At 44.0% G+C, this 19,407-nt stretch overlaps 2 protein-coding genes across 9 annotated transcripts in view; both read right to left on the minus strand.

The window, feature by feature from the left end:
- NT5DC3 (5'-nucleotidase domain containing 3) overlaps positions 1-7,857 on the minus strand; it is a 90,172-nt gene extending 82,315 nt beyond the window's left edge. For all 8 annotated transcript variants that reach the window (XR_010122682.1, XR_010122680.1, XR_010122678.1 and 5 more), the window contains exon 1: positions 7,550-7,857. Coding sequence is in view for 1 of the 8 variants with exons in the window: in XM_054443476.2 (XP_054299451.1) it covers positions 7,550-7,757 (208 nt within the window). In the remaining 7 variants the exon portion in view is untranslated. The remainder of the gene's footprint in view (positions 1-7,549) is intronic.
- A 2,466-nt stretch (positions 7,858-10,323) lies between these two features.
- LOC129010213 (putative tetratricopeptide repeat protein 41) overlaps positions 10,324-19,407 on the minus strand; it is a 72,271-nt gene continuing 63,187 nt past the window's right edge. Inside the window, 2 exon segments of the mRNA XM_054444168.1 lie at positions 10,324-10,994; positions 11,086-11,215. Of these exon segments, the coding sequence (XP_054300143.1) occupies positions 10,331-10,994; positions 11,086-11,215 (794 nt within the window). The 3' untranslated portion in view covers positions 10,324-10,330.

Here is a 19,407-nt window from a genome sequence, read left to right on the forward strand (position 1 = left end):
CTTTAACCCAATGCAGTTCCTTGAGGAACTTATGCTTACTATTACTATTCACTGTATTTAACATTACATATTATACAGAATGATTATTATCCTTGTGTCTTACGCTTACACATGCTAAGCTTACATCATCATGTAGACACAGTCCTCACTAAATACAGTACACAATTTTTGACTGATTAGTAAATGGTCTCCACCCAGAACTTTGAATAAATCTTTCAACACCCTATAAAAGCTTCTAACTAATCCCCATACTTCTTTCCACAACTTAATACAGCCTATAATCCCAGCCAAGTAGTGAAACATTCTAAATAAACCAGGCTCCAAGATTAATTCTAATGAAAAAAAAAAAAAAAATCTGTGCAACTAACAAAATACAAGGTTGGAGCAACCCGTCTTGGAGGAGTAGGAAGGCTTCCATTCTGTACCTAACAGGACAGGCCAAGTATCTGACGGGCACACCTGGAAGGCCAGAGCTTGAGTTCAAAGAACACACACGCAACATAAAGCACAACAGAAAAGAAGAGGCCACACACAGGCATATCCAGCCCTGTCAATTATGATCACACACAGATTTCTTAGAATTCATTTTAGAACGAGGATTCTCAACCTTGGCACTACCAACAGTTGAGGCCAGATAATTCTTTGTTATGGGATATTGCCCTGTGCATTGTAGGATGTTTAGCAGCAACCCTGGCCTCTAGGGGCCAGCAGCACCCTTCTCCCCTGGCTGTGACAAAAAGGTCTCCAGGCATTGCCAAACATCCCTTGGGGGACAAAACTGCCCCCTCCAACTCCCACTGAGAACCACTGCTCCAGGGGAAAATTGCAGCAGCTAATGTTTTTGCTACAGGTTTAAACCAGTTATTTGTTTTCCTAAAAATATAAAGAACCTTTTTTTGAGCTGAGTTTGACACAGGATGCATAAACATTCACACATCCAAAAATCCCAAGTTAAAAAAGGAAAAAGGAAAACATTCCAATTGAGGGACATTCTGCAAAGTATGTAACCAGTACTCCTCAAAACTGTAGGTCATCAAAAACAGGAAAAAGTCTGAGAAACTGTTACAGCCTAAAGAAGCCGAACAGACATGACAACTAAATGTAGTGTGCTATCCTGGATGGCATGCTGAAAGAAAAAAAGGAGGGTAGGTAAATACGAAGGAAATCTGAGTAAACTATGAATAATGTATCAGTATTGGTTCATTAATTGGAACAAATATAGTAATGTGAGAGATTAATAAGAGAAATGGGTGTAGGGCTTATAGAAACTATGTAATTTTTCTGTAAATCTAAAGCTGATCTAAAAAATAAGGTTTTTAAAAAAACTTTTTAATTAAAATGACAAGAAGGATGGAAGAGAAAGGGTAAAACAAAGCTTTAAAAAACATCCTTTCCCTGTGCAGGCTTCACTCTGGGAGCCTTTCAAAGGGAAGACACCTGAACAGATTGTTTGGATGAAAGAAACAGATCAAGTGGCCAGAAAGAAAGTAAGAAAATAAAATTATTTTGTCCTCTTGCAACTGGGGGTGGGGAGATCTACATGTTTTAAATGAATTCATCAGTACTTCTTCTGACTGTGCCTTCCTACAAGACACAGCTCAAGGGTCAGCCTCAGAGACACATTTCCTGCATCCCTGAGCCCCTGGGCCTCGCTGCTTGCCTCCCCCGAGGTAGAATGTCACTCATCTGTTTACCAGAATCCTCATCCATGCAACACTGGTCCCCAGCTCTGTACAGGCAGTAACTCAGCCACTGTTGAACCCTCCCTGTCAGACTCATCCAACTGTGAACCAGCAGCCTTCAAATCCACTGCTGGGTGCTTAATAAATGCTTGTTGGATGAACTCAAGCTGGGCACATAAATTCACACAGACTTCAACAAGAGGAGAGAAGGAATGGTGCAGTTCTGGACAAGACAAAGAAGAAAAAGCCTCATGAATTACCCCACATTCTCAGGGGTAATAGGGACCACATGCATTTGTGCTGTGGGCATGAAGAGAAGATAGGGTCCGCCGAATCCTGTACCTGTAACACGTGAATACTTCAAACACTTAAAAAGACTTGGATATTATTTAGTGCAGTGGCCTCATTTTACAGAGACAGAAACCAAAGCCAGGAGGGATTAGGTGACTTGCTCAAGGCCACAAAGCTAGTTATGGCACTGCCCTAATCACAAGGAGACCCAGACTCTAGAGCTAAATAACCCACCTCCACCTCTTACTAAATATGCTAAGACTGATAGTTATTTCATAATTAATCATAATAGCTACTATCTACTGAGCATCTGCTGGGTACCAAGCACACACTAAAAATCTCCACGTTAATCCCATATTGAAATGGAGGAAACTAAGGTCAGAGAGGAAAGTAACACGGCTGTCATACTCCAAAATCCTCCTTGGTCTGTCACACATCAAAGCCCAAACTCTGGTCCAACGGCATATCAGTCCATTTTCACACTGCTGATAAAGACATAATCGAGACTGGGAAGAAAAAAGGTGTTTAACTGGACTTACAGTTCCACATGGCTGGGGAGGCCTCAGAATCATGGCGGGAGGTGAAAGACACTCCTTACATGGCGGCAGCAACAGAAAAATGAAGCAGCAGCAAAAGCGGAAACCCCTGATAAGCCTATCAGATCTCGTGAGACTTATTCACTACCATGAGAATAGCATGGGAAAGATCAGCCCCCATGATTCAATTATCTCCCCCTGGGTCCCTCCCACAACACGTGGGAAATCTGGGAGATGCTATTCAAGATGAGATTTGGGTGGGGACACAGAGCCAAACCATATCATTCCGCCCCTGGTCCCTCCAATCTCATGTCCTCACATTTCAAAACCAATCATGCCTTCCCAACAGTACCCCAAAGTCTTAACTCATTTCAGCACTAACCATAAGTCCACAGTCCAAAGACTCATCTGAGACAAGATAAGTCCCTTCCGCCTATGAGCCTGTAAAATCAAAAGCAAGCTAGTTACTTCCTAGATACAACGGTGGTACAGGTATTGGGTAAATAGAGCCATTCCAAATGGGAGAAATTGGCCAAAACAAAGGGGTTACAGGCCCCATGCATGTCCAAAATCCAGCCAGGCAGTCAAATTTTAAAGCTCCAAAATGATCTCCTTTGACTCCAGGTCTCTGCATGGACTACATTTAGTTGTCATGTCTGTTCAGCTTCTTTAGGCTAAAACAGTTTCTCAGACTTTTCCCTGTTTTTGATGACCTACAGTTTTGAGGAGTACTGGTTATATACTTTGTACAAAGTCCCTCAATTGGAATTTTTTCCTTTTTCCTTTTTTAACCTGGGATTTTTGGACGTGTGAATGTTTATGCATCCTGTATCGGCGTGACATCCAGGTCACACTGATGCAAGAGGTGGGTTCCCATGCTCTTGGGCCGCTTCGCTCCTGTGGCTTTGCAGGGTACAGCCTCCCTCCCAGCTGCTTTCACGGGCGGGCGTCGAATGTCTGTGGCTTCTGCAGGTGCAAGCTGTCGGTGGATCTACTATTCTGGGGTCTGGAGAAGAGTGGCCCTCTTCTCGCAGCTCTACTAGGCAGTACCCCAGTAGGGACTCTGTGTGGGGGCTCCCACCCCACATTTCCCTTCCGCAATGCCCTAGCAGAGGTTCTACATGAGGGCCCCGTCCCTGCAGCAAACTTTTGCCTGGGCATCCAGGTGTTTCCACACATCTTCTGAAATCTAGGCAGAGGTTCCCAAACTCGATTCTTGACTTCAGTGCACCCGTAGGCTCAACACAATGTGGAAGCTGACGAGGCTTGGGGCTTCCACCCTCTGAAGTCACAGCCCAAGCTCTACATTGGCCTCTTCCAGCCATAGCTGGAGCAGCTAGGACACAGCACACACAGCATGGGGCCCGGGCCCAGTCCACTAAACCACTTTTCCCTCCTGGGCCTCCAAGCATGTAATGGGAGAGACTGCCATGAAGGTCTCTGACATGGCCTAGAGACATTTTCCCCATGGTCTTGGGAATTAACATTAGGCTTTTTGCTACTTACGCAAATTTCTGCAGGCGGCTTTAAGTTCCCCTCAAAAAAATGGGTTTTTCTTTTCTACTGCATCGTCAGGCTGCAAATTTTTGGAGCTTTTATGCTCTGTTTCCCTTTTAAAACTGAATGCCTTTAATAGCACCCAAGTCACTTCTTGAATGCTTTGATGCTTAGAAATTTCTTCCACCAGATACCCTAAATCATCTCTCTCAAGTTCAAAGTTCCACAAATCTCCAGGGCAGGGGCAAAATGCCACCAACCTCTTTGCTAAAACATAACAAAAGTTACCTTTGCTCCAGTTCCCAACAAGTTCCTCATCTGCATCTGAGACTACTTCAGCCTGGACCTTATTGTTCATATCACTATCAGCATTTTTGTCAAAGCCATTCAACAAATCTCTAGGAGGCTCCAAACTTTCCCACATTTTCTTGTCTTCTTCTGAGTCCTCCAAACTGTTCCAACCTCTGCCTGTTACCCAGTTCCAAAGTCGCTTCCACATTTTCAGGTGTCTTTTCAGCAACACCCCACTCTACTGGTACCAATTTACTGTATCAGTCCATTTTCATGCTGCTAATAAAGACATACCTGGGACTGGGAAGAAAAAGAGGTTTACTTGGACTTACAGTTCCACGTGGCTGCGGAGGCCTCAGAATCATGGCAGGAGGTGAAAGGCACTTCTTACATGGCAGCAGCAAGAGAATAATGAGGAAGAAGCAAAAGCGGAAACCCCTGATAAACCCATCAGATCTCATGAGACTTATTCACCACCATGAGAATAGCACAAGGAAGACCATCCCCCATAATTCAATTACCTCTCCCTGGGTCCCTCCCAAAATACATGGGAATTCTGGGAGATACGATTCAAGTTGAGATTTTGGTGGGGACACAGCCAAACCATATCACAAGGTGATCTTCACCATCCCATGCTTCGGCTGTCTCATGTGCCAGGCACTGTCCTAAATGCCTTTCATGGATGGACTCATCCATTCCTCACCTGAACCCTATGATGCTAGTGCTACCTGCAGCGCCATTTTACAGATGAAGAAACTCAAGCCTATTTTGACCTCCCAGTTCTCACAGGCAGCAAGCAACAAACCTTGTCCATAAATCAGGATGGCAAAAATTTTGCCTGCAGTTTCTTATAAAACTAAACATGCAATTGCCATTTGACCCAGCAATTGTACTCTTTGGCATTTAGAGAAATGAAAATGTATGTTCACACAAAAACCTGTACGCAAATGTTTACAACATCTTTATTTGTAACAGCCAAAGACTGGGAGCAACCCAAATGTCCTTTGAACTATGGGTAAATGGTTCAATGGAGTTAATCTGTGGTTAAACAAACAGTTAAACTGTTTTATGTACATACCATGAAATAACAGCAAAAAGGAATGCACTATTGATACAATACACATAACACTGGATAAAACTCCAGGAAATTATACTTGGTGGAAAAAAACAACTCCAAAAGGTTACATACTGTATGACTCCATCAGTGTAACATTTTTGAAATGACAAAATTTTAGAAATGGAGAACAAATAGTGCCCCACGGATTGGGGACAAGAGAGAGCATGATTGGGGAGATGGGTGGGGCTATAAAGACAGAATGAGGGATCTTTAGGAGGAACTGTTCAGTCCCTTGACTGTGGTGGTGGATACATGAACCTACATGTGAGAAAACTGTACAGAAATACATCTGTGCTCTCATGCATGTGCACACATACAAGTAAAAATAAAATGAGGACACTCTGATCTGTGGCCTGTATCAATATATACTGTTGTGATAATGTACTACTGTTCTGCAAAATGTTACCACTGCGAGAAATTGGATAAAGCGTATGCCAGATCTCCCTCTATTAGTCCTTTTCTGTTTGTTTTTTACACAAGGTCTGGCTCTGCCACCCAGGCTGGAGTACAGTGTTGCAATCTCAACTCACTGCAGTCTCAACCTTCCAGGCTCAAGCGATCCTCCCCAACTCAGCCTCCCAAGTAGCTGGGACCACAGGTGCGAGCCACGACGCCTGCCTAAATTTTGCATTTTTTGTAGAGACTGGGTTTTCCTTTGTTGCCCAGGCTGGTCCTGGGCTCAAGAGATCTGCCTGCTTCAGCCTCCCAAAGTGCTGGGATTACAGGCGTGAGCTCACACCTGGCCCCTGTGTTAATTCTTAAACTGCATGTAAATATACAATTATCTCAATAAGAATTACAAGTTAAAAAAAACTTGCCTGCCCAAAAGCTGGGTTTGATAATCTTCTATATTCCTTTCATCTCTTAAGACCTGCAAAATTCCCAATGTCTCCAAAGCCAGTCTTCTTTCCACCATACCACACAACAGCTTCAAAAGCCAAAGCAAAATTAACTCTTGGCAAAGGGAAACCAAGAAAGTAAGCCACCATTTCATAGAATTCTGCATTGCTAGTCATTTTACGTCCCCTCTGAAAATTACTCCAATTTGCTTTTTTCATTAAACTCATTTCTGGCCAAAAAAATGGAAAATGTGATCCTATAAAACGTTCTTGCTCACCAAATAATCTCTCCCTATCTATGTGCCACCTCCACAACAAGAAGTAACCAATATACAAATTTCGGTTCTGAATCCTCCTTGGAAGCAACAGCGACAATGGATTATTGGTTCCCAAATGGTCAACGGAGCACAGGAAACAGGACAGTGGGTTAGGAGCTGAGACAGTCCCTAAATTCAGGCGTCACCTTGGCCAGGTCATTTAAACCTGAGTCTCGCCTTTCCCATCTATAGAATGGGGATGTGGAACCTCCTTCGTAGACTACTGCAACAATTTAGAGATAATCTACGTGCCTGGCACTAGTATTTATTAGTTCATTAGTAGTAACAACCGAGCCAAGCTCATTCTGAGTGCATCTGGCCATGAAGTTCCCATTCACAGCCTTAGAATCCCCTCCTCACCGAGGTTAATGGATAACCCAGAACCTTCCCCAACCTGGACCTCTCCTCTTTCGAACACCGCACAGCTCATCTCATCTCATCCCATCCCATCCCATCCCACCCCACCCCATCCCAACCCACCCCCACTCCATCCCAACCCACCCCCACCAAAAGGAAAACAGACCAGCCTCGGGATCGGCCACCTGCCCAGCAGCCCCGCTCCTGGGCATCTCTGCGCCAGCCCGACTCGGCTGTTACTATTACTATTGATGAATAACAACACCTAACGGTGCGTGGGAGTGGCCGGCTCCCAAGGGAGGCCTGAGGAACCCCCGCCCCGCGCGGCCCAAAGCCCCTCAGATGCAGATTTCGGGCTAAAAATCCCAAGAATATATACAACAGCTTTCCCGACCGGGGAAAGGCGCGAGTTGTGAAGTTTCTAGAGCGCCTTTTTCCGCGTTTCCCCGAGTCGCTCCGCAGCAGCGATGCTGCCTGCGGCTGGGGGTGTGGGCACCGGGGTTCGCGACTGGAGGCCCTGGAGGTCCGCAGCTGGGCTGGTCCGGGTCCTAGGGCGCCCGCTTCCCAGCTGAGCGCGCAGGAGGGGCCCCAGGCGCCGGGGCGGGGTCGCCGCCTCACTCACCTTCTGTGCTTCTCTTCGCCTCCCGGTAGCGCTCCCACAGGTAGCGCTTCATGTCCGGGGCGGTCCCGGGTGCAGTGCACAAGGGCCGGGCGGGGCCCGCACACGGCCGCCCCCGAGCCGCCGTCCCGCAGCCACCCCGCAAAGCCGCCGCTGTCGCCGCCCTCGCCCCGGCCCCGCGTGCCACCACCGCCGCCGCTGCCATGGTCATGCCTGCTGCCCGCTGCCGCCACCGCCGCCACGCCGCTCTGCGACTGCTGCTGCCCGGCCCAAGATCTACCCGCGCTCTGCCCTGCAGGCGTGCGGCTCCTGCGTCGGAACACGTGGCGGCGCAGGCCTGCCCTCCCGCCGCTGAGGGGCGGGGAGTGGGCGGAGTCGGAGGCGGGGTCTAACGGGGGCGGAGTCGATGGGGAGCGGGCGGGTCTGGGGCGGGGGCGGAGACGGGGCGGGGCGGGGCCGGGGGCCCCGCGCCGAGCCTGCTGGGGTCAGTTTCAGGGTGGCGCAGGGGTGGGCGTGTGGTGGCGCGCAGGCCATATGGGATGGAATGATGAGGTACGACCCCAGCGCCGCCCGCCCAGCTCCGCCGCACCTTCCTCCTGCCTTCTGGGACTGACCCCCAGCTCTGGCCACACGGACAGCGCCCCTCCCACCCCAGCTGCTCTGGCCCCGGCCCCAGAAGGTGACCTCTCTCCGCCTTAATGGCCTCTGGCACTCTAATTAATGGCAGTCTGGACCTCCCCTGGATCGTGGGGCCCCTCTGAGACGTCCCCGATCCCCAGCTTAGATTTATCCAGGACCTGTGAGTGGGTGGCTGGGCCGAGGCTCCACTCGTGGGCTGATGTCGGGCTGGAGGATCCCAGCCCCTTAAGACCTCAGTAAGTTTGAAGGGCCCTCCCATTACACAGCCTGGAAGGCCAATGCCCGCCCCCCGCCCAGGTTTCCGCCTGGCGGCAGAGGTCCTCGGAACATGGTTACCCAGCTCCTGCCCCTGCCCACGCTAACGGCTCGGTGCACAGGCCTTCTCTCAAACCTGCTAGGCTCCACCCGTCCTGTGCCTGTGGTTCCACTAAAGCCAAATGAACCGCAACCTCCCTGCCTGGGGGCAATTCTGTGTGGACTGAGTCAGACACAGATTCTGCAGGAAAGACTGATGTGGCCCAGCCAGAACCCTGCTGAAAATCGCTGGACAGCAAGGACTTCCCAAGCTGTCCTGTGGTTACTTAATTTTGAGCAGGTGGAATAGGAGGACTAGCCCTCAAGGCTGGCACTCTGCCAAGGAGACCATACTGGCTTGTGTGAAATGGGTGGAACACAGTTTAAGACAAATAACCCAAGGCATTAGTGTATGCTCCAGTTGTGGGATGGAGGGGTCTGGAGGTGTTTCATGGAAAAATGTGGCATCTGGGTTAAACTACCATTTATTGAAGGCTTGCTGTGTGCAGTATCTCATGTAATCCTCTCAGTAATCCTGAAAAGCAGACTCCATAATTTCTCCAATTTTACAATATAGTCATCCCTCTATACTTGCCGGGAATCGGTTCCAGAACACCTGCCCCACACATACATACCAAAATCTGCGATGCTCAAGTCCTTTATATAAAATGGCTAGTATTTGCATACACATATACTTCTATATATTTTAAACCATCTTGTTTACTTTTTTTTTTTTTTAAGACAGAGTCTTTCTCTGTCACCCAGGCTGGAGTGCAGTGGTATGTATGATCGCAGTGCACTGCAGCCTCGACCTCCTCTGCTTAAGCGATCCTCCCACCTCAGCCTCCTAAGTAGCTGACATTACAGGCGTGAACCACCATGACCAGCTAATTTTTGTATTTTTTTGTAGAGACAGGGTCTCGCCATGTTGCCCAGGCTGGTCTCGAACTCCTGGACTCAAGCAATCTGCCCACCTTGGCCTCCCAAAGTGCTGGGATTACAGGTGCAAGCCAATGCACCAGTCCTCAATTACTTTTCATACCTAATACAATATAAAGGCTCTGTAAATAGTTGTGATACTGTATTTTCTATTTGTATTACTTTTCATTGTTGATTTTTTTTCTAATATTTTTATCCATGGTTGGTTGAATTCACGAATGCAAACCTGCAGATACAGAAGGCTGACAGTAATGAAACCGAGGCCAAGAAAGATGAAATAACTTTCCTAAAACCACACAACTGAACCCATTCTTCCATTTGGCCTCCTAACATATAGTATGTAGGATTTAGGTGGGTGATAGGGAAGAAAGTAGCCAATAAGTAATCCTTAACAGTTAATGGTTAATGTTTTACAAATCACTGATAAAATGAGACAATAAAATGTTTAAAACAGATATGATATCAAATACACGGGCTCTGGTACTTTAAACTTACTTTATGGTTTTAGTTTTATGCCAAATTATATATTTTTTAATTAATGTTTCATAAAAAGGGTTGGTGACAGCAATTGTAAATTTTGTTCACATGGAAAATTAGTTCATAAATTCAAAATAGATAAACTACAGCAATGCAAAAATAATACAATTAGAATGTTAATAACATTGCTTCTGTATACTTTTGGATATGGAACACTATGAGATCAACATTGCTCTACCTGCCATAGAAATGTGAATCACCTAAAAATTGTTCTCCTTAAGTAAAATGAGTTACAGTGTTTAAGTGCCTAAATAATCATATTTCTAGACCTTGATTATTATCTTTCCTGTGTACTTTAGAACAAAATATCCAATAAAAGAGTTCTAATTAAAGACAAGTGGAAAAAACAGATGCCAAAAAGCCCATGATACATTTTTATTCTTTATTAATATCATTTGAGGTCTTCAACAGTTTTGTTTCAATGTGAAATCTTCTCTGCAAAAAAGACTTCTGAGATATTGAAATATAATCTGGGCTATGAAAAAGCCACTTTTCTGATATGAACTCAGATTCCCCAGGGTTTTTTGTGCTAACAGGCCATGGCAAGGGATGGTGGTAAATGGTGGTGATTTCGCCTTCTCCAGTCTCGCTTTTAGCTAACAAAATTCTTTGCCTTGAAAGCTTTATTAAACCATTAATTTTACCCAAAGATAAAATGTTAGAGGAATAGTCTGTCTTTTTCTTTGAGGCTTCCTTTCCTGAGCCATTCCATATTTCAGCATTATTTTGTGTCTTCTGTCGTATCTTTTCCTCAGCAGATATGCAAATAATGGGTTTCTTTTTCCCTTTTCCAGGAGCACATTTTGATTTATCTGAAATTGTCTGAGGTGCCAAGTCCATTCTTCTAGCCCTGTGTAATTTATCTGCATTCATGCACATTGCAGAGCTCACTGTATTAGAACTCTGAGCACTGTGGTAGTTTAATTTAAGCAAGTGCTCCCATAATGAGAAGCCATTCCTAGAACCCTCAGAATGTTGCTGGCTCATACCTTGAGGCCAACATCTCCGGCTCCAGATCCACTCAATTTCTCTCAGAAGGCTGCAAAAGATCAAAAGTTGTCAAGAGGTCATATATATAGCATGAATAACCAGAAGCATATTTCTGTTTGGAACATGAAACAGAAACTCACTGCAGGATTCCATGGACTGATGAATGAGAAGATCCCAGGTGGATCACCCTTAAATCAAGTGATCTGTACAAATAGCCTACTGCCTCAATCATGATGTGACGACAAGAGTCACTTGCCAATAAATGACCTGCTAGATATTTGAAAATAAGATTATTAGACTTTTTATTATTCCTGGCTTCACACATTTAAAAGAGAAGGATAAGAAACATTTATAAAAGGTGGCATTGGAACATGACTTATTTGTAATATTCTGCCAAAAATATTTAACCTGAGTCTCATCATAAAGAAACAATCAGGCTGGGCACAGTGGCTCATGCCTGTAATCCCAGCACTTTGGAAGGCTGAGACATGTAGACTACTTGAGCCCAGTTCAAGACCAACCTGGGCAACATGGCAAAACTCCATCTCTACAAAAAATACAAAAATTAGCTGGGCATGGTGGCACGTGACTATAGCCTAGCTACTTGAGAGACTGAGGTGGGAGGATCGCTTGAGACCAGGAGGCCAAAGTTGCAGTGAGCCAAGACTGCACTACTGCATTCCAGCCTGGACAACAGAGTGAGACCCTGTCTCAAAAAAATAGAAAGAAAGAATCAGACAGATACAAATTGAAGGATATTGGGATAGGGATGGGAGGATGGAACCTGACTTCAACTCTTCAAAATAGTCAATGTCATAATGACAAAACAAAGGTACTTAAATCTAGACTAAAAGAGACAAATGCAATGCAAGATCCTCAATAAGTTAACAGGTATAGAGGACATTACTAGATACTTGGGGAAATTTGAATATGGACTATAGTTAGATAATAGTCTTAGGTAATAGTTAAATTTCCTGGGTTTGATTATTGTGGTTATATGGGGGAATGTCCCTGTACTCAGAAGACATATGCTGAAGTACAGTATTTAGAAATAAAAGTGTCATGTTTGCAACTAACTTTCAAATAGTTCAGAAAAAAAAATATGTATGTATGTTTCTGTGCCTGTATATGAAAGAGAGAACACAAATGTGGCAAAATATTAACAATTGGTGGGCCAGGTGTGGTGGGTGGCTCATGCCTGTAATCCCAGCCCTCTGGGAGGCTGGGGAGGTAGGATTGCTTGAGCCCAGCCATTTGAGACCAGCCTGGGAAACATAGGGAGACCCTGTCTCTATAAAAAATAACAATAACAATTTAAAAAAACAATTGATGAAGATAGGTAAAGGTTATATGACCTTTCACTATACTATTCTTGAAATTTCTCTGAAGGTTTGAAATTTTTCAAAATAAAAAAATTGAGAAAAAATTTTCAAACTGCCATAGTCAATAATTGAATTCTCAGCCTGGCACAGTGGCTCATGCCTGTAATCCCAGCACTTTGGGAGGCCAAGGCGGGCAGATCACTTGAGGTCAGGAATTCAAGACCAGCCTGGCCAACATGGTGAAACCCTGTCTCTACTAAAAACACAAAAATTAGCTGGGTGTGGTGGCACGCACCTGTAATCCCAGCTACTTGGGAGGCTGAGGCAGGAGAATCGCTTGAATCCGGGAGGCGAAGGTTGCAGTGAGCCAAGATCGTGCCACTGCACTCCAGCCTGGGCAACAGAGCCAGACTCCATCTTAAAAAATAATAATAATAATAAAATTGAATTCTCTAAAATTTGTTAAAATAAAAACAATCCATTTTACAATCTAACTTGCAGATGGTACCTATTTATTCATTTTACCCATTTACAAGACTGCTTTTAAGGGGCTGAACTTATACCATTGATTATAAACATAACATAAGGCTGGTGTGTGTAAGGCACTGGCTTAGAAATGTGATAAAGAGACTGCTGCCTGTGTAAAGGCTAAAAACACTGACAGATGACCCAATCAGTGTTCCTGTATTAACAACAACAGCAAATATATATAAATACCATCTGTCAGGACTGTGTAATCTTATAAGGTATAAATTATCATCACCTGTCCACCTGGTTCAAAAATGAAAATGTATCAAACTGTAAAGTGAAAAGTGTCTCTCCCTTCTCTGTCTCCATCTGTGCAGTCTTCTAAAATGGAATCACTGACGTTAGTTTCTAATGTGTCTTTCCAGAGAATTTTTAGCGCGTGTTTCATTTTACTTGTCTTTTAAAGATGAGCATGCTGGATGAGGTTAAGGAACTTGTTCTAGTTCGTGGAAGAACAGTCCTGGGTCAGCCTCATCCCCAAGTCCGTGCCCTGCACTGCTACACTAGGCTGCCTCTTCCCCATTCTGGATTGTGCTTCTGAATATCAGCCGTGGCTTCTGCTCGCAGAGATGTTCTCTCTCTGTGGCACTGCTTCATGGATCAGACCCTGTATCTCACATTGCCTGAAGCTTTCTCTGGAAATCCTATAGGAAATTTCAGCTGCTGTCTCTGCTTAGCGATCTGTGACTATGTTTCTTCTTTTTGAACTATTTTCATGACTCCCTGTGATGTTCCCAGGTGCCTCAGTCTAGCTCAGCAGAAGACACTTGTGAATTACCCTGTTCTTGACAACCAAGTTGCATTGGCCTTAAAAGGAAAAGTGGAGAAAAATAGAAACTGGATGTGTCATGTGGTGGCAAACACAGAACCCATCCTCAGAGATTCTCTGGGCACCAATAACCAGATTCACAGGTGTGACTGACTCTCTTCATTCTGCCCAAGTCCCCTGAAGAGAATGTGACTTGCTATGGGATTGAGATTTTCATGAGGACAAGTTTCTGGTGCCCTTTGCATACACTACTTCATGCCTTTGCTACCCGCCTCTCTCTTGGCCACACACAACTCCTCATGCCCTTTTTCCCTGGTGACCCATTCTAGACCTGACCTATAGCTTTGACCTCAGAACTTTCTTGGATGCAATCTGACTCAGGCAGCAAGCAAGCCAGGGAAAGGACATTCTTGCCTCATCCCCACCCCCAGTTTATTCCATTTTTCTTGGAGCTGGTACCAGTTAGGTCAACCCGGTCAGTTCTCCCAACCCAGGAAAGAGGAAAGACCAGAATGGGTGAATTTAAATTGGAGAGATGTCACTGAACCTCTTCCCACCTTAAACCTTTGCCCTGGATGGGGAGGGAACCTAACATTTAATTTTGTACTCTATTGGCTGTTCTGCATATATTATATCATTAAATCTTCACAATTACCCTATAGGTAGACTATATTATAACCACTTGATTGGTAAGAAAATTGAGACTCAGAGAGTCTCAATTGTCCACAAGCCAAGAAGATAGCAGAACTGGGATTCCAACTCAGGTCCCTAGGATCCAGGACTATAACTTTTAGAAGTGAGAAAAGAGAACACTATTCTTCCTGTTTTGTTGGTTCCAGGGAAGATTTTCCATAAAAATACATCTAGAAAGAAAGCATCAGTTACCTTTTCTATGTTGTACTTCTGGACAGAGCCGCACCCATCTTATTTCCAGTGGAATGTGAATTGGGGGTGGGGATGGGGGGAAGGTCCGAGGAACACTCTTACGAATCTGTTCTCAGATTTTAAGTAGTAAGTTTTCCTAGTCTCCCCACTTTATTTTCAGTGCTTAACATTAAAAAGATGGTGGAATATTTATTATTTCCTTAGAAAAACAAAACAAGATATTTCATCCAAAGATAGTCCTCTATCCTATTAAGTACTCTTCTAAAGCACAATTTTTCCTAATTTTTATTCTACTGAAATTAAAATTAAGTCCTGTTCCTCTTGCTTCATATATTTGCTGTCATCTAACAGGCAGATTTTTGCAATGCCAGTCCAGTGTGAGAGATGTTTACTTTTTTCCCAGGCCAACAGCAACAATCCAGGCAGTTGTCTCCAGGTAACAGTGAAATCTCTCCAGTGTTGACAGAGGTCTCAGGAAGTTTCCCTGAATGAATAACTCAGTGGATGAACCACCCCTGGGAGGGGTAGTTCATTACTGGGCAGCATCCACTGAGTTATTCTGTGCTGAGAGCGAATGGGATTAAGAAGTGAGGACAATCACAGCCCATAGTCTCTGTCTAGATTCTAGAAGATGGGCTGCAATTGTAAAGAGGAAGGAAGGTTTGGCACTATCTAAAGGCTCTTTGTTGAACGTTTCTTTTTGTTTGATAATTAGGCTGTGTCTAAAGTTTCTTTGTCCAAAATCCTTAAGTTTGAGAAACAAAGTGTGTTCGCTCATTCTTTTTTTTTTTTTTAACTATGAACTTAACCTAGAAGTGTTTGCTTATTCTTTCCATAAATGTGTGTATCTATAAACAAGTTAGGGAGAAAGCTGTGTATCATTGTCCCAAATAAAGTAAAAGGTTGCAATTGGATGTCGCCATGGGCCCTCAATTTCTGCTCCAAAGAAAACAGTAAAAGAGGTTAAGGGGTCCTTTCCCCTACCTCTCTCCACTGAAACCGTGGCCTAGTCTGGCTCAAAAGGACCTGGTTGCAGATGGCAAGTAGCGTCCTCTGTTGTATTCCCCAGTTCTGTATGAACTCACTGCACCAATTGAAGGAGATGGGCCTGTGCAGGAGCTCCATCTTTAAGCAGAGGGAATAGATTGTTCTCTCTTAAACAGGCTTTTGTCTCTACCACCAAAATTGAACATTTCCTGCGATCTCTGTGTTGCTGAACACAGCGGTCCGTTCTCAATCTGGTAGTCAGTTCTCAACACTCTCCTCTCTTGGCTTCAATGATTTGACTGCTTCTTGGCCTGCCTCTGGAGCCATTCTTCATCTTTTACCACAGCCCTTTCCTCTTCTCACCCCTTAAATACTAGCATTCTTCCAAGTTCTATCTCTGGCCATTGTCTTGTCTTACATTCTTCTTGCTTCTTTCAACCATTCTACTGAGTTCAGCCAGCAAGTGTACACTAAGGACTCCCAAATGTTTTCTCTGGCTCAGTCTTCAAGCTCTTAAACACCAGACTCATACTCCTACTGCCTACTGAATGTCTCTACTTGGATAGAAAATTCAAACTCAACAGACCCCAAATTAGCTCACTGTGGCTTGCACCCCACCCTACCAAACTATGCTCCCTCTCTTGCAATGCCAACAGCATCATGCACCCAGGTGCACTGACCTATGATATAGTCGTAAACTGGGAAATGCTTTTGGCTTTCTCTCACCTCCCACATCCAATCAAGCACCAAGCCTGTTGGATTTACCTACTAAGTCTCAAATCTGACACTCTCTCTCTATTTCTACCATCCCCTCTTAGTTTACCAATTCCATTCCCCATTTGGTCACAAGATTGTTGTATCTTAAACACAAACTTACTCATGCCCCTTAGTGCTGGAAATCCTACAGCAGCTTCCCTGTGAAGCCCTTGAGCCTGGTAAACCCTGCTGATTCCTCCAGCATCGTTCCCCAACTCTCCCCATTCCAGAGTTTCAAACCACCCAAGTTCTCCCTTCCTTGACATTGTTCATGCTGATTCTCCTTACCGAAAATGCTCATCGTGAACTTCTTCACCAGGCACCTGTCAGAACTCACAGCCCAAGCCACTGTCTCTGGAAAGTCTTCCTTCTTGCCTCGTTTCTGTGCGTCCCTGTGCCCTCTCCAGTGTCCGTCATAGTACATAACACACTGGATTGTACTTCTCTTCATGTGCTTGTCACCCCAACAATACCACAAACTCCTAGAGTTCACAAACAGCGGGAAGGGCTTGGGACTGGGGTCAGAGAAATGGATGCCAAGTCTTAGGTCTACTTACTAGCTGTGCCTGGTCTTTGTGAGCCTCGATGATTATAATATCTAATCCATAGAATTCTCTGATCAAATGTACTGGGGCAGGTCATGTGATATATCTGCTATTCCCTCAGCTTTAAAATTAGTTCAGTGACCTCTAGAGCCCTTTCCAGGTTTAAAAGTTTTCTAAGTTTATGAGGCCTACTTGACTTTTTTTTTGCAGCCAATAGGGTTTACAAATATATAAACTATTAAAAATGATTAAGCCTACACAAATAAAAAGTAAGCTCTGTTAACACACATAAACTGGTTTTCTGGATTAACCAGGGTTCTCCATTTCTTCTATAAAACATACTCCCCAATATCCAGGTAACACTAAATGCTTGCAGCTAGCAGGCTTATCTCTACTTTGCTGGCATACTTCTGTTCCCAACAGTTGGGTTCTGGTATACCCCAGAGTCAATTGAGTATGTCAATCTAATTAGGTAATTTAATTGACTGCAATACAGACTAATAAGATATAAGTATGAGATAAAAAGGAGTTGTTTTCTCTGAAAACCAGACTGAATTCTTGGGAAAGGCTCAATACCCTGAGCTGCTAAGAAAAATAAGTCCAAATTGTGAGTGGACAAGACAACTGCAAAAGATTGAGGGGGAAAAAGGCGGCAACTTAGAAGGATACTGCACACAGACTGCATCACAATTGTTGTCACCCTTCAGAAACCAAAACTAGAAATGGAGGGTGATGCATTTTGAGAAGATGACATCTAATTCCAATCAGAGGACCCATTAAAGAGAGAGAAAGAGAAAGAGAGAGAGATATTTTAATTACACATTTAAAAGTCTGGAGAAAGAATGGATTTATATTTAAGTTAAAATGTAAGGTTTGTCTGTATCATTTATCTGACTTGGATTAAGAGACCAACTGCTATAGTTGAAGAGGGTTCTGGCTGAGCTGGGAATTTTAAAATGAAATAAAGAGAAGGAACTGAGAGGGAATTTAAAACTGAAACAAAGAGAAGGGACTGACTCTCAGAGGGGCTGAGAGTCACCCACTAGACACTAGACCCTTTGTTTAATTTCTTCCTTCTAAATTTGCCTAAGACGGTTGGCATTTCTTTTAAACAGAATCCCAGGGAGAGAGAAGTAACATAATGTTCATCTACCACACTTCATCCAAAACAAACAGTTCAGTACAGAACACTCAGCTTGATATAATGGAACATGAAAAAGCCACATTTCTGTTCTTTTGTCCCACTTATGTGGTGTCTCAATAGCCAAATGTAAAACACTCATCAAAGGAGAGCAATGAGATTGCTCTGTGTCAGAGGTAGCTTGGAACATTAATCACAAAAACCTTCATTTTATAGTTAGGGTTCCCACTGAAATCTCTAGAATTAATAGTCTTATTAGGTTAACATTTGTACTCGAAACTGGATTTGTCACCCTCTCACAAATCTGTCATCTTAATATGTGCTTACTATAATCTCATATATAAAAATGTGATTTTATAATTAAAATCTTAATTATCACAAATTGCTGGAAGCCCACTATTTTCATACCCCTTGGAAGATTACACTGTATTATACATGTTGCTCAAATGTAATAATACAGCCTGGTCACATAGCGAGACCTCATTTCTACAAAAAATGTTTTAAAAATAGGCATAGTGGCGCATGCCTATAGTCCTAGCTACTTGGGAGGCTGAGACCAGAGAATTACTTGAGCTTAGAAGTTTGAGATGACAGTGACCTATGATCACGCCACTGCACTCCAGAGCCTATGTGACAGAGACTGTCTCAAAAAAAAAAGTAAAATAATAAAAGATCAAGAAAGGTGTCATGACATTCAAGCTAGCAATTTTCATTAACCTGAACTCTAAAATGAAATCTGAAAAGTCATCTAAAGATCATTGTTTTCCATAGATAAAAGTACAATTGGGTTGTTTCTTTCAATACTGTTAGCCTGGAGCAGAGCCATCATTTCTGTTGGATAACCCAAAACAAATTACCCAGAAAGAACCTGCTTATCCACTTCTCAGCCTACCTACAGTGACAGAGCACCCATCTACGTACAGCTAGCGCTGTTTCTGATGTTTCAAAGATGCAAAGAATACATAATAAGGCCCCTGCCCTCAGGAGTTCACAGTCTGTTTGAGAGGTTAAAATATGCATCTCAGAAAGGAAGAGAAAATGAGTGTCACAAACATGTCCTTTGTGCTCTTTCATGGATTCTGGATTCACAAAATGATCTTAGAATATAATATTAGAAAGCTCTTGTGAAGATTATGCTAGAGGAAAGGCTCTGGGTTCCTCACACTTACCTACTTTGCAAAAATCCTGTACTGGTTTCAGTTGCTCTTATGGTAACACCCCAGATCTTTGACTGGGCCTGAGAGGCCTGTGACCCAGCCCGCCCAACACCTCTCCAATGTCCTCCTCATGCACCTCCTTCCCCACATTGCTCTCTGCACTCCGGGCCCTTAAAACTCCTCCCAGCCTCGAAAATTCTGTTCCTACTGCCTGGATGACTCTTCTCCTCCCTCTCTCCCACTACTAGTGAGCCACCTCTCATCCTGCAGATCCAATTTCAGCATCACTTCCTGAGATGCATCCCCAATCCACGCCCCTCCATCTGACAGATCAAGGTCACCTGTTAGTACTTGTATTTTCCCATGATAGCA

The sequence above is a fragment of the Pongo pygmaeus genome, chromosome 10, assembly GCF_028885625.2.
Source record: "Pongo pygmaeus isolate AG05252 chromosome 10, NHGRI_mPonPyg2-v2.0_pri, whole genome shotgun sequence".
Taxonomy (NCBI): Eukaryota; Metazoa; Chordata; class Mammalia; order Primates; family Hominidae; genus Pongo; species Pongo pygmaeus.